The sequence below is a fragment of the Erpetoichthys calabaricus genome, chromosome 3 (genome assembly GCF_900747795.2).
Source record: "Erpetoichthys calabaricus chromosome 3, fErpCal1.3, whole genome shotgun sequence".
Taxonomy (NCBI): Eukaryota; Metazoa; Chordata; class Cladistia; order Polypteriformes; family Polypteridae; genus Erpetoichthys; species Erpetoichthys calabaricus.
The window spans coordinates 250,061,046-250,077,484 of record NC_041396.2 but is presented as its reverse complement, the minus strand read 5'-3'; the positions used below and the strand labels follow the sequence as shown (position 1 = coordinate 250,077,484).

At 38.3% G+C, this 16,439-nt stretch overlaps 1 protein-coding gene across 1 annotated transcript in view; it reads left to right on the top strand.

Moving 5' to 3' along the window:
* The first annotated feature begins 1,564 nt into the window (after positions 1–1,564).
* The window catches only part of LOC114648772 (lysophosphatidic acid receptor 6), a 37,148-nt gene continuing 22,273 nt past the window's right edge, over positions 1,565–16,439 (top strand). Inside the window, exon 1 of the mRNA XM_028798014.2 lies at positions 1,565–1,809. Within this exon, the coding sequence (XP_028653847.1) occupies positions 1,783–1,809 (27 nt within the window). The 5' untranslated portion in view covers positions 1,565–1,782. The remainder of the gene's footprint in view (positions 1,810–16,439) is intronic.

Genomic DNA, 16,439 nt, shown 5'->3' with positions numbered 1-16,439 from the left:
TTTAAGCTGCAGTTCACCAGGATTTATGACACCTTAACACGAGTAGCCAATGAATCTGTTATGGTCAAGGACGTTCGCTGAGCTGTTCTGGTGGAAGGAGACAAAAGTGTCAAAACAAGAAGTGACCCTTCTCTACTGGTCTGAGTGAAACTTTCACATCACTGTTTGGCCTGGCAAGATGCAGCTGAAGAGGGAGTGCCATTCTCAACTTCTAAAATCATAGGATGCTAGCTCCACTGTGTGCATTTACTCTATTTTACTCTTCTAGAATGAAATCTAAATTCTTAAAATCTTAGCTAAAGGCTATATCACATTACATGACTTTTTCAGCAATTTTCATTTGTGGCTTTCATTCTCACATAATCTTAGCATTTTGAAGTCGTGATATGCCCAATGACTCACCCCAACTAGTCCATGACCCTCTCCGATAAAATCAAACAGTATATATATGGATAATGGATGGATGGATGGATGAAATGGGATCCTCTCCAGCCACATTTGCAATTATTCCCTGTTACTGAGACTGATTCTTTCCTATTGTGTATTTTATTTGCCTTTTTAGTGATATTTAATGGGGGTTACTAGACTGTAACCTCAGATCTTTGTCTGGGTACTTTGTCAAAACTTTGACTATACTTTGTTCACAATACAGACAGACAAATAGACAAAAATTGCAGTAGAAGTGGTGGCATGTTAGCTAAGATTTTAAGATTTTATATTTTGGTCTAAATAGAGTGAATCCACATGGAGGGACTGACATCCTATAATTTTTGAAGTAGAGGATACCACTCCATCTTTAACTGCTTCTTGTCAGGCCAAACAGCAATGGAGAAAGTCGGATCATCTTCAGTCGTAGACCAGAATAAAAGGTTCACTTCTTGCTTTGACACTTTTGTTTCTTTCAGCAGGAACTTTAGAATTTGTTTTTGTACATAAGAGATGCTTGGGCTGTTTGCCACCTCTACAGCATGGCCCTTACTGTAAGGTACACAGGTAAACATGTTAGCCTATTTTGTCTTGCTTAAAGTTCACTACCAGTTCTCTTATTTATTTATTTTATGGTATTTAGATCCAGATTATTTAGACTGCACTCTTTTTGGACAGTTTAGTTAACTCATTCCTGTTAGGTACAGTCAACATAATTTAACACTGCTGGTTATTTCATGACAGGCATTGCAATGATTACTCTTGTGAATAGATAGATAGATAGATAGATAGATAGATAGATAGATAGATAGATAGATAGATAGATAGATAGATAGATAGATAGATATCAGTTATATTTATTAACTGGTCGAATTCAATTGTGGAATGTTCTTCCAATAGTTGGGTCGCGCTGTTAGGATTTTTATTCGCACAGTTAATGTGTTTAATTCCTGCCATCCACTTTCCACGTTCCACTTTCTTTCAGAGTTACAGCCAGATCCGCCAACTTTACCAATCAGTTTGCATTAGCACCGTCGGCGGAGCCCGCACAAACGTGACTTGTACCGGTAGTGTTACGTGCGCTTAGGATACTAAGAGAGCTTTAGTGGCGCTGGCGCTGCAACACCGGTAAGTAGGAGGGGCGCAACCGCTGCTGCTTTTACTGAAGGCGGACACTTTTTTCTGTGCGAGTAACTTCAAACCAGTCGGGCTTGCGGCTGAGCGGCAGAGGGCCACGGAAAGAAAAGTGCTAGGCAGAGTGGCTATAGGCAGAGACAACACTAGGGTGATACTAGGGAGCAAACGTGGAAGGACATAAGGCAGCACGTCCTTGCGGGATGGTACTTCACCTGGTATATGTCTGAAGAGGAAGCCGTTGGCAAGGTAAACAGTTGTTTGTAGTTACGCTCAAATAAAATCATGCAAAAATGTTATTTTTTTTATCGCAGTTTGAGGGTTTTGTTTAGTCAGGAGTGACCCAAGTTATGCGTAAATAAGCAAAAACTGAACACAGGAAAAAAGACACTCATCCTGTTGTTATTACGTGCACTCCCTCCTCTCCATTTCGTTCACATCACAGTCCGACGGCTGCTGGATTCCCGCACTGTTTCCGAGCTTATCAAACACGCTCAAACCAGGTCAGGGTCGCACGGACAGATTTGGTTTGGGGCGCCCAAGTTATAATCAGCCGTTTAACTTATTACAAAAATTGTGGAAAGAGAAGCGAAGTTATCGGGCAAAGGTGCATACTGACACGAGGGGGCAGGTGCGGGGTTCGAACGCAAGACGTTGGGTCTGTGAGGCCATAGCACTGCGTCAGCTTAGTCAGTTTAAGCCGTCCGTCTAGGACATTAACCCTGAGGCGAGAGTTTAGCTCAGAACTTCCTTAAAAAAAAAGAAAAACAGTACATATATACGTACGTAGATAAATAAAGTATAGTTATTTTTCATACTTTTCCTTCAAGTATTATGAAGGCAATTCAAAAAACCGTGGACAGGAATACAATACGATTTGGTGCCAATTTCGAATGCCCAGTCATTCTTACCTGCCCAACTTTAGGATATGGGAGGAAATCCCCCGCAAACAAGGGGAGAATGTGCACCATCCCTACAGACCATAGGTTAGAGCCAAGTCTCCTGGAGGCACCATTATGCCACCCACTCCACACAGTTAAAAACGTTATTGTTGTCACCGTGACCGTATTAACAGATGCTCTATGCGGTGACAACTGGAGATCCTGATAACTTTGCTCTTACAAGAAACGGCTGCAGTAAATGATATATTTCAGGTTTTCTTGCCATGTTGAAGGGCATGCAGTTGGTAAGGGTGGGCAGTTGGATGGATGACTTGGAAGACTTTCTGGCTAATCAGATTATAGTTCATTTTTAAATGAAAGCAGATGCAAGTGTAATTTTGAAACCGAGCAGGAAGCATAAGGGGCAAATGGTAGAGCGATACATTATGCGGGCAAGCTTTTCTATGACTTCAGCAGCTGCGATGAAATAAATAAACAAATGAATGTAACATTTGTTCAAGTTTACAAGTTCAGTTTATAAAGCTATGTTAATAAACTGAAATGCACAGAAAAATAAGCTTTATTCTTTTTACTGTCACTCTTTCACTCTGAACATTTCCTTTTTGAATGTGCTTGATTCTTTGGCACCCACAACATCAGGACAAGTTAGTGTCATTTTTTTCTGTCAGATGATTAAACTTCTTCTTTAAACACTTTTTAAAAGTAGAATTGCAACATAAATTCTTTTTACCTCAGGAATCCTGCTTGGGCTCCATGTGCAGTTGTGTCGCCCCTCACTTGCCTGCTTGTTTGTGGAGACTTCAGGCTACTTCTACGCTTGTATGGCTTTGCTCCTTGGAGGTGGCCCAAACACATGATATAAGTTGATTTGAAGGTTTACGTTGGCGGCGTTAGTGCAAAAACTGACATTCAGTCCAGGTATGGGTGCAGTAAAAAATATGCATGGGTGTGTTCAGAAAGTGAATTTACTTTGCTTCTGTAGCTATAGGATTTAAACAGGCAAGTAATGAAAATCAAGGAACTGCTGCACCATTCGCATTTGTCTTACTTAGTGATCAGGTGGATTGTCTGTTTGACCCTTTTGTGGTCTGTAGCTCAGTGTGTTGTTTTCTTCATGGGAAGCAAATTTTGGTGGTGATCAGGTGATGTGCTGGTTGTATGCAGGGGGTGCTGACCACTTTAGCTACTTACAGGTGTGAAATAAAATTTGCAGTTGTGCCTTCCTCCCTGTTGACAATTCCTACAAAGAGGTCTTCATAAATATGACTTTACTGGTAATTCATTACAACATCTGCTGGAATGTATTCTCTGTTTGGGGTCCGCACAGGCAGGCATAACTGATTTCTATGGAGCTGCACAGCAAGTCAGTTCGCTCCTGTCAGCCAACACTCTCAAAAATAAAGCGGTTCTTCAGAACAATGCCATAGGGGAATCTTTTTTTTCCTGAAAGAACCATCCACATGAAGGTTTCAGAAAAAAAAACCTTGTATTTAGATATTCAACAAGTTCCATAAATCTGAATGAATAGAGGATAATCATTTTTTGTGAAATACCAATGGGTTCATTATTTGAAAAGGACTCTTGCTGCCTAAGAAGTTAACTTCAAGTTGTCTTGATCTTTCAGTATCCTGCTAGGGAGTCTAATTTACATTAAAGATTTCTGCTTTGTCTACCTTTGTTGTACTTTTTCAAAGACCAGAAAACCAATTGCATATGCAGAGAGCCATTCACAGAATAAAATGATTCTTTGCCAGGCAATGGTACAACAAGGAAACACACAACACAGCAAACTACCATTAAAGAACTGTTATTTTTAAGAGTGGACCTGCTCATAAAATTAACCAAAAACATCCAAAAATAAGTGTTGAGCTTACTGAGGTCATTAACACTCTTGAGTGTGGGAGGACATTCATGTTACCCTGGAGGTGACCTAAACACATGATGTAAGGTGATTTGGAGGTTCATGTTGGCCCAATGTTGGTGCAAATGTTTAGTGCTCATGCTAAGAAGAGGGCCCACAGTGAAGGGAATAAACTTTAGTATTATAATGGCATACATTTACCTAAGTCTTACCATATTTTCTGTAAATGACCTCAAGCCTTGCAACTCTACTGCCTTCCTCTGAGATGAATCTGCAGTTCAAGATAGACTTTATTTCCTCACAGAGGCCTGAAAACCACACTGGGCCTTTCACCACCGGCAACTTCTCTATTTTGGGTGCATCTTTTCTTAACTGTTATTTTGTGAACTTTCACAAAATGAATACCTTTTTTTTTCTTCCCTATCCTCTGTTCACTAGAAACTGTAACATGAAATTCAATACCAGTCCAGAAAACGCCAGCAGGGCAGTCAGATTCGGGCAATATCTACTTAGTTGGTTTGATTTTCAGAAATATTGTTTTGCACTAAATGTTTACATATTGGTAATGAAGGGAACATGCTTAATGTACATTGCATTATCTGGTATATACTCAGTACTAATTATTTTAATATTAAATATTACCTACAAAAAAGAAGAAATATTTAACTCAACTAAAGCCATATGTAATGTTATCTTTGCCTTATTTGCCAGTGTATCTGACTTAAAACCACAATGTCATGTTTTATGGCTTATTAGTCTGCATTGTTAGATTCTTATATCATTGATTTGTTCCTTTCCAAGGATATCAACCAAATGGTTTGAAGCCTAAAATGGATTATTTTAAGTTTGCCATATTCTTCTCTTAAGTGTTTTATTAAACCAGATGCATGATGAATCCACACAGGTGTAAACAGAAACAAGTTAGAAGGAGAACTGCTGGCTCCTTTTCCATTTTCATCTTATTACTAATAAGGAGCCATTAAAACAGTCAATGCAGATGTTTAAGAGTGATACAAGCAATTAAGGGTGGGGAACCTTAACAAATGAGACCATTAAAATAAAGCATCAGAATGTCACTTGATCAGTAAGTGCTTCATCAGCAATATTTGACTTCTCATTAACAAACTGGGTTGTAACAAAAACTTGCAGCCGCTGCGGCCCTCCAGGACCGACATTGCCCAGGTATTGAACCCTGCGATCCTAATAGAGTACTTGTTCTTCTGTCACACTAACAAATTAGAAGGAGTTTATAAATGACTTTTCACAAGCCCACTACTATAGAGGCATGTGTGTATTATCCTTCCATCCATCCATCTTTTTCCATTACATGCATGCACCTACATTTGAGTCACCAGTTAGCCTTTTCTGTGGTGTGAGAAGGTGTACATGTGGAGAGAAGTGGACATCTAAAACTATGAAGCTGAACTTTTGGAAAAGTGCATGTCATGCTCCACATCATTTATAAGTGCTACATCATACAGCTCCAAACTTAAAATGACTTATTGATTGACTAAGATTTGAACCATGAGAAATATGACTGGAGATAAACTCATATGGACAAGGAAGAGCATGCAGCATCCACAAAGACAGTGATCTTATTTAATCCAGGTTGCCAGAGCTGCAAGTCAGCTATATTAAACATTGTGCCTCCTTGCCACCCTAGCATGCATAGTATGTATGTAAAGTAAGATTTCCATGATGACTGATGTAAATGCTAACTGTTCATCCTATGATTTAAGCCTGTGGATGTTTGTTAAAAGTAAACTTATTCAGAAGATTAATAGCAGTTGGAATGAAAGAATATTTCAACTGGTTGCTTTTTATCCTTGGAAAACATGAACCTATGAAATTTTGGTATTTAGATAATTCATTTGAACATTTTCCTCTGTGGGTGGCACAAAGGTAGGCACAATGCCACAGATTAGAATTGGAATCTGGTTGCTGAGCATGTGATGAGTGCTTGTTCTCTCAGTTCTCCCATGCACATCTTGGATTTTCCTTGTACATCCCTAAGATACACAAGTGAGGTTAGCTGGTGACGAGATCAGAGTGTGCCCTGAAATGGATGGATATTCTGTCCAGGGCTAACAGATCCCTATGATCATAAGATGGAGAAAGTTGACTTGGAAGATATCTGGTAGGATGGAGTGTTTTGAAACTGAAGGGCAATTAATTGTATTAATTTGTCAACTTAAGATAAAAGACAATAATTAAATCTGTTAGTTTTTATTCACTTAATTGAATTTTATTGTTCCAAGAGGGAGATTTGGTTCGTTAGCAGGTTTTACAGAGAGAACACAACATAAAATTAAAAATGCATCAACAAAGAACACAGCCATTAAAAATAAACAGTACAAATAAATAAATAAAATATAGCAATGAGCATAATACTTATGGTGAAACATTAATCAAACACATTATACATAATATTTAAACCAATATTTAGACTTGACTGATGATTGATGAAAAGCTAACTGTTCTTTATATGATTTAAGCCAATGGATGTTTATTGGACTGAGATTGGACTGTTGAGATTCTGTTATTTAACGGTTTCATTTTACAATTTGATTTATTCTGTTGTTTTTTGCCAAAATGATTTACAAACCAGGCTAGAAGAACATAAGTAAAGACAGACTTAGTACAAGATGTATAAAAGAGTGACATAATGGTAGGTCTCTCAATAAAAACACTCGGCTTCCTTAAACAATGGAGGCAATTCTGTCCTTTTTTGCAGATGGCTTCTGTGTTTTCATTAAAAAGTCCATTTTGAGTCTATGATCATCTCCAGAAATTTATAACTATCAACAATCTCCACCACCTGGTTTTTGATGATTGTTTCATGTGGATGAATGGTGTTTCTTCTGTTATTATAGCTGTTTCTTAGTTTTTCTTATGTCTAGAAAACACTCATCACACCAGTTAACAAAATCTTCTACTATAAGTCCAGTACTGGTTCCGTTCTCATTCAGTAGGCATACAATCACTGAATCATCAGCAGATTTTAAGATAAACCTGTTTTCAATTTTACTACAACAAGCATTTATGTAAAGGATGTACAGAGAGGTGAAGGAACACAGCCCTGAGGGGACCCCATGGATGAGGATAGCATATCAAACTGATTTGACTCTTTGAGTCCTGTCTGTTAAAAAGACAATCAGCCAACCTACCAACAGTGACATCCAAATTACACTTTTGCTTAACTCTTTGCAAGAAGTTGGGTCTGGATGGTGTTATGGTTTCTTGAAGGATATGGAATAGATTTTTAAAAAGAGCTAATTTATTGTTTAAAGTATTTGAAGGGCGCCTTCATTATGTAGCTAGAAGGTCACTACACTGTATTGTTTGTGACATAATAAGTTGAAATTTGAACTTGAAAAGACAAGCAGCTCTGCAGTCTGTTGAGGTGACCACCAATGGTGAGAAGCCAAATATATGGTGATTTCTGAAATGCAACAGGAGCCATTACAAGGATTAGTAGTCAGATCCTTTCACATCATTCAATTAACAGCACACACGTTTCACAAGGTAGTGTGCAGATTGCCAAAGAGTTACAATCGATGTCACAGTCAGTTCAGAATCCCGACCACTGTATTTGCTGCATGTGAGCTCTTTTTCACATAACTCATTAGCTGTTCAGAATCCTTGCTTGAAAAGTCCATAAGGCAATTAATTGTTCAGTAGGGTCTTTTCGTACATACATTTTCAGAAGCAGGATTTTCATGGCAGAGATCAGTGGAGCCAATGACTATATTGGCAGCCATTAAACACATCTTAGAAACTAATTCAGGATGCCAGCTCATTGCATGCCACATACTGGGACTTTATATAACCTCACCACCTCTCATTAAGGATATGGACAAAAGCTAGATTACTCAAAGATAATAAACACGGACACAGTGGAAGAAAGCAGGGATTTGATGTCAGGTTCATGAAGCTCAGAAGTAACAGAGCTAAGCATAGCACTACTGACAGAGCTACAGAGAAGGTCCAGTGTTTTTAATAGGGGTCAAAACAACAGGAGGGCAAGCAGTCAGTGGCCTGATCCAGTTGTGAAAATCACTGGATCTTTTAAACGACAGCTCCCCTAATAACTTAGGTTTTATTGCTGAAGGTAGGTTTCAGGTTAAGGAAATTCCGATTTTTTAGAACAGTTACCTAGTGCACTGTAAGTTGAACAGGAAGCATAATATAAGGAGTAGGTACCGTATAGAATGAGCTCTAAAATAGGCAGTGAAGAATAAACAAGGAGCTGTGAGTAAGAGCAGGCTAATCCCAGAGCTACTGACCAACACCCCAAAGTAGTACAGAGCTGAAATAGAGATGTCCATGACTAAACAGGCACTTGGCTTCCTAAAATGTAAGAAGTCCGGCTATGAAAATGAATGAGGATTACAACTTCTGATCAAAGAAGATTACATCTCAATGGAATACAAAAAAGTCATCAGGGCATCATCAGTTTACAAAAATCTGTATGAAAATTCAGTGAGCCTGGGGAGTCAGTGAAGAAGTAAGGCTCAGTGAGAAATGTGCCCTGACATATTTTTAATGAAAACTGTCTTATATTAAATTAGCATAATGAGACATAAATGTTATATGAAGTGAATGGAAAACACATGTATCACAGTGTTCGTTTTGTCATTGGTACTGTGAAAATAGCACTATATAGCACCCGACCCGGCAAAGACTGACACAGATACACGTGTAAAATCCAACAAGACTTTTATTTTTCTTCAGCTGGAGGGCACATCTTCCCCGTGAACCTCCCAGCCACAACATAGTCCCAAAAACACTTAACTCAAATGAGCAGAACACTCCTGTTTGGCACCACCACTCCTCCTTGGCAACCTCATCCTCTTCCTCCCGATTCTGGTCCTGCGTGGTGGTTTCCAGCCCTTTTTATAGCCCACCCGGCAGAGTTGTTCAGGCCAGCTCAGGGAGCCATGCAGCACCCGCTGGTGGCCACCCCAGATTCCAACAGGGCTGTAGAGAACTCCATCTCCCATGCAGTCCTGTGGGAAACTGAGGCACCATCCTCAGCCAAGGAGTCTGCTACCAAGCGTCCCGGGGGAGGTATTGAGCAGTCCATGATTGCTCCCCCGGAACATGTGTAGAAGGGGCGTCCTAGTACTTTATAACACAGATATATTTATTTCTTCTTGAAGAAGTGACAGTGATAAGCTAAGATAATATGACTCAATGCGTGCAAGCAAAATTTGTGTGGGAGCTTTCTGTGGCCACATGTACTGTAATATGTGGTATACTGCAAAAAAGACTGCCAACTGCTAACAAACTGATTTATTAATAAATAATACTGGTGTTTCATATTTATCATAATACACTAAAGCAAAAATACATTCTATTCTGTCTGTAAAAGATAATTTCCTAGTGTAATGACTGGTTACTTGAGGATTCATCTCCAAACTTGCGCCTGTATTCCTGTAGCAGGTCTGTTTTTTTTTAAACACCATTGTCATGTGATTTTTTGCAAAAAAACCTGCTCGAGCGCAGCCATCCTTCTCTTTCATCCATCTGAATGTTTTTAGAATCATTAATTATCTTCATTCATTCTAGATGATGTATTTGCTGTGTGATATCTTTTTACATGTTTGAAGAGCTCACAAATGCTCATTCATGGCAATTTTAGGCTGTCACAATCATATCTAAACTTCAAATTCATTTGAATACATACAGTATTATAATCGAAAGTAAACCAATTTAAAAGTTTCCAATACGTGTTGCTTTACTCTAAATGGCCTTGTGTCACATTTTCAAGTGTTATACAATATTTGTCATCACTCCATAGAACTCCCTATTTGTATTTTTGAGTCAGAAAGTGCATATTATTATCAATGAAATGGTCCAGATGAAAAGTACCTTCTTTAAATGCAGGGTGGACCTCTTTTACCTTTTTTACTCACTACATGAGTACCCATTATACAGTATATACCCCTGCTGAGAGACACATATGAAGTCTGATTTTTCTAAGCTGACTGTTTGGATTTCAGTTTTTTCCTGTTTTGTTGACATTTTTTTTGTTTCAACATCTTCCCCATTTTCTTTCATTTGGTTTATTTCATTTTATTTTGTGTTTTTTGTTTATCTCCATGCATTTACCTTTGTCTTTGACATTTGGGACTCTTATGTGCTGCGTTAATTAAATCAGCCATTACCTGGTAGTCTTATGTAGAAATCCTGCACTGTGACATTAGACTTATGTAACAACTCGGTTATTTAGCTCCCTTTTTGAGCTTTCCTTTTTTCTCAAGATTTGTGATCTTTTGATGATTTTGGCTTTTTCAGTTTTCTTGTTTTTGATCTGCAGTTTTTCATTTAGATTTTTGGATTACAGAATTTGTTTGTAGTTAATGGTGTTTGTTGTTTTATTTTTTAAATTAGGTTCTTTGTTCTTTTCTTTTCAGAAGCTCCAGTTTCTCTTTTCTTTAATTCTATGACTGTTGAATTGTGAATTCTGTTTTTTTTAACCTTTTGTTTAAAACAATACTTGGATAACTGTAGGAATTGAGTGGGTGAAGATTTTTGGCGGTTTGGGGGTATCCTGTTTAGGAATATACTGTATTACAATGCTGACGTGATCAAAGAGAAAGCTGAGAAGTGTGTAATTGGAGTTATATGTCTTACTCTGTTATGCTATTGAACACAGTATGGCTGCAGGAATTTGGAATTTTGTATAGAAATACAACACCAATATATAAAACTGGTCTAATGTTACACACATTTACTTATTCCGTATGGCAGCCAGAGAATTAAGCAGTCACTATGCTCTCTAATTTATTATTGAATCCAGGTAATGGCAGGTCAAAGTCTATCCTGTCAATAGGAACTATGTGTCTTTTATAAGGAATTGAGCACAGCCAGTCTTTATGTGTTTTACATAATGAGAAATTTAATGTAGTGTTATACTGTAATGAGCATTCAAATGAAATTTACAGTTCAGCTCAATTCTGTTTTTGTATAGCACACTCAATACAGATTCAGAGTGCTGTAACAAGTTTATAGGTATATTACAAACTGTAAATTTTGCAAATTGTGTTATGTGCACACGCAAAGCATTTATATTTGATTAAATATGCAGTAAAATAGAGCAATTTCAATTTGATTAGCATAAACAGATCCTGACAATATAAGAACATTAATATTGTAGTTCCAATATGGCCATATGACAATGGAGGAGAGGAATACAAAAACTTCAGTCAGCAGCATGTATGGAGAAAACATGGAGACCTTCGACCCCTGGGCATTCTAGAGCAGAGTCTGTTTTGGGCATCTAATCTGATGAAAGAATCTTTCCATCTTTTGATTCCAAGGCTCCCCGTATCTCACATGTCTTTCCAATAGCAGGAAAACATCGTGGTACTAGAGCAATGGCACTCGGGCACCAGGAAGTAAAAACCACAAAATTAAAAGACAAAGTCAGACACACTCAGAGTCCTGGAGACGTAAACGAAATGGCTGCCCACACCCATTCTTGGAATTATAGATAAAGTATAGATAAAATATTTTTTCATTAATTAGTAAAAAAGTGCAACCTTAACAAATAATGGGAACACATTTTTAAATAGAAAACAAGAAGATAAAGTAGTATAGGTACACCCAAGGGAGATGGGGCCTAGCAGAAGGACAGATGTTGGACGGCTGAGAATGTCAGCGCAGGTGTACACCCAGGAATGGAGCTCAGTGCAGCATTGCCATTCATCATATCCATCCTTCAGCTGCTGTGTTCTCACATTTTTCAAGTGACTAATATAACAATTAATATTTAGTCTGCAAAGCGGTTGTTTATGTAGGAAGTGTAGCAGATGGCAACAGCTGAAACTATCAGTGTTTCACTTCTAAAACAATCTGAGTTAGATGTGGAGAGTCACAGGATTGTTTGTATAGTTTAGAATTAACTTTCAACCTTTATTGATTATGATTTGATTATAAATATGAGTTCAATCTTCATGATTTTTTTTGTTAAAGGAGCACATTAGAAACCTCATTGTTGGTGTTGTGTACCTCATATGGGGTCATATAGATAGCTTTTTAGAACATAATATAACTGATAATAAGACTTAAGGATAAGAAAATAAAAAACATTTTTGAAATTAACAAATACAATACAATACACAATACAATTTATTTTTATATAGCTCAAAATCGTACAAGCAGTGCCACAATGGCCTTGCATTTTGACAGATCCCCAGCCTTGACTCTCTAAGAAGACAAGGAAAAACTCCCAAACAAAAAAAACCTTATAGGGAAAAAAATGGAAGAAACCTTGGGAAAGGCAGTTCAAAGAGAGACCCCTTTCCAGGTAGGGTGGGCGTTCAATGGGTGTCAAAAAAAGGCGGTAAATACAATACAATACACAGAACAAAACAAAAGTAATCCTCAATACAATATAATAGTGCAATAGAAATATTACAAGTACAAAGCAGAATTCAACAGTAGATGATATTACATAATATGATTTGGATTTGTTTAAAGTCCTAGAGACCTCAGCCATAAAAGCTGCCTCCCCTTATTGGCATTCCACAGCTGAGTCAGTGTTGGGCCAGCCAGTCTGTTGAAAGGACCCCTCTACGTGATGATTCCTGCGATCTTCCATCAGAGATGACTGTACCTTAGGCAGGCAACAACTTGGTAGGTGGACAGTGGCACCAAGTGCCACATTTGAGTACCGAGAAGAGAAGCAGAATAGGGTTAGTAACAAATTATACTGTAACTGTCATATTACTTATGTTTTAGTGCTAATGACTAACAACAGAGATGCAGTCTGTACAGTTAATTAGCAGCTCTAGTCAGGATATACTAAACTGAAGTAGTGAGTCTTCAGCCGGGATTTGAAAGCTGAGACCGAAGGGGCATTTCTCATAATAGCAGGCAGACCATTCCACAGTTTAGGGGCCCTGTAACTAAAAGCTTGACCTCCCACTGTTATTTTATTAATCCTTGGAATCATAAGCAGACCGGCATCTTGAGATCTTAATGTGCGCTCTGGTTTGTAAGTCATGATAAGTTCAGACAAGTAATCCAGACCTTGGCCGTTTAAGGCTTTATATAATAAAAGGAGGATTTTGAAATCTGCCCAAAACTTAACCGGTAGCCATTGTAAGGATTTAAGAAGTGGAGTTATGTGTTTGTATTTTCTTTTTCTTGTAATTATTCTTGCAGCAGCATTTTGGATTAACTGGAGGCTGTGTAAAGAACAGTTTGAACATCCAGTGAACACCGCATTGTAGTCGTCAATCCTACTAGAAATAAATGCATGAATTTATTTCTCAGAAACCTGCTTATTTAGAAAACGCCTTAATTTCCCAACATTTTTTAGATGGAAGAAACATGATTTGGATAGCTTTGTAATGTGCGCTTTAAATGACATGCTAGAGTCAAAGATATCTCCTAGATTTCGGACAGATTCAGTAAAGATCAGTATCATTCCCTCCAATAATTAACATCATTGTTTTATCACTGTTTAAAGAACAAGCAATTCTCGTCCATCCACTCCTTTAATTCACTAACACAACTAATTAAAGACAACATCGGAGAAACTTCATTTGGCCTAAAACAAAGGTATAACTGGTTGTCATCTGCGTACAAGTGAAAATTAACATTATGTTTTCTAATGATAGACCTCAGTGGAAGCATGTAAAGTGAAAACAGTAAAGGTCCCAGTACTGAGCCCTGTGGGACACCATACAGTGCATCTGGAAAGTATTCACAGCGCATCAATTTTTCCACATTTTGTTATGTTACAGCCTTATTCCAAAATGGATTAAATTCATTTTTTTCCTCAGAATTCTACACACAACACCCCATAATGACAACGTGAAAAAAGTTTACTTGAGATTTTTGCAAATTTATTAAAAATAAAAAAACTGAGAAATCACACGTACATAAGTATTCACAGCCTTTGCTCAATACTTTGTCGATGCACCTTTGGCAGCAATTACAGCCTCAAGTCTTTTTGAATATGATGCCACAAGCTTGGCACACCTATCCTTGGCCAGTTTCGCCCATTCCTCTTTGCAGCACCTCTCAAGCTCCATCAGGTTGAATGGGAAGTGTCGGTGCACAGCCATTTTAAGATCTCTCCAGAGATATTCAATCGGATTCAAGTCTGGGCTCTGGCTGGGCCACTCAAGGACATTCACAGAGTTGTCCTGAAGCCACTCCTTTTATATCTTGGCTGTGTGCTTAGGGTCGTTGTCCTGCTGAAAGATGAACCGTCGCCCCAGTCTGAGGTCAAGAGCGCTCTGGAGCAGGTTTTCATCCAGGATGTCTCTGTACATTGCTGCAGTCATCTTTCCCTTTATCCTGACTAGTCTCCCAGTCCCTGCCGCTGAAAAACATCCCCACAACATGATGCTGCCACCACCATGCTTCACTGTAGGGATGGTATTGGCCTGGTGATGAGCGGTGCCTGGTTTCCTCCAAACATGACGTTTGGAATTCACACCAAAGAGTTCAATCTTTGTCTCATCAGACCAGAGAATTTTCTTTCTCATGGTCTGAGAATCCTTCAGGTGCCTTTTGGCAAACTCCAGGTGGACTGCCATATGCCTTTTACTAAGGAGTGGCTTCTGTCTAGCCACTCTACCATGCATGCCTGATTGGTGGATTGCTGCAGAGATGGTTGTCCTTCTGGAAGGTTCTCCTCTCTCCACAGAGGACCTCTGGAGCTCTGACAGAGTGACCATTGGGTTCTTGGTCACCTCCCTGACTAAGGCCCTTCTCCCCCGATCGCTCAGTTTAGATGGCCGGCCAGCTCTAGGAAGAGTCCTGGTGGTTTCGAACTTCTTCCACTTACGGATGATGGAGGCCACTCTGCTCATTGGGACCTTCAAAGCAGCAGAAATTTTTCTATAACCTTCCCCAGATTTGTGCCTCGAGACAATCCTGTCTCAGAGGTATACAGACAATTCCTTTGACTTCATGCTTGGTTTGTGCTCTGACATGAACTGTCAACTGTGGGACCTTATATAGACAGGTGTGTGCCTTTCCAAATCATGTCCAATCAACTGAATTTTCCACAGGTGGACTCCAATTAAGCTGCAGAAACATCTCAAGGATGATCAGGGGAAACAGGATGCACCTGAGCTCAATTTTGAGCTTCATGGCAAAGGCTGTGAATACTTATGTACATGTGCTTTCTCAGTTTTTTTATTTTTAATAAATTTGCAAAAATCTCAAGTAAACTTTTTTCACGTTGTCATTATGGGGTGTTGTGTGTAGAATTCTGAGGAAAAAAATGAATTTAATCAATTTTGGAATAAGGCTGTAACGTAACAAAATGTGGATAAAGTGATGCGCTGTGAATACTTTCCGGATGCACTGTATCTCAGTTTTGTGTATAATGATGGAGTACTGTTAGAACATTTCTGTACATACTAGAATCGATTTGATAAATAAGAGCTAAACCAGGCAAGGACTGTGCCTGTAAGCTCAACATCATTTTCCAGCCTCTGCAGTAAAATAGAATGGTCAATTGTGTCAATAGCTGTGCTTAAGTCTAACAACATAATTACAGTGGAGTTTCCTTCATCAGAGGATATCAGAATGTCGTTTACAACACGTGGAAATGTGGAAAAATAGTAATATATAACATCAAAGAAATTAGATTGTGATGATTACTTGTATATATACACATCAAGTGAAAATAAATTGAAGATATAAATGTATAATAGCAAACAAAGACAGACCTAGAGATTACTCTAAGCAATGTATTAATCCCTCTTTTAAAAGAGCTGAGATCTGTTACTGTCTTGTAAAACCAAATGCATCAATTACTCATACCATTTATGCTGTTACTTATTTCTCCTATGGAAACCACATAACACAGATCATTTTGAAATATTGGCATATAAGTACTGTATTTTCTACATTTTCTGAAACTCCATAATTTGCGTTTTCATGTAATTGTAGTTTCAAATATTTATTAGTGAATAATCTTCCTAACACTTTCCTGTTATAACATCTCACCATTTCTATACAAACTAATCTTGGTCATTTCCCATATTCAGATTACAGTTGTTTTAGTAACATTTTGAAAAGTAATACAATTAATCTTTATACTCAGAGATCTCTAACTGTAGTTTAGGGGTGGTGTATTTACT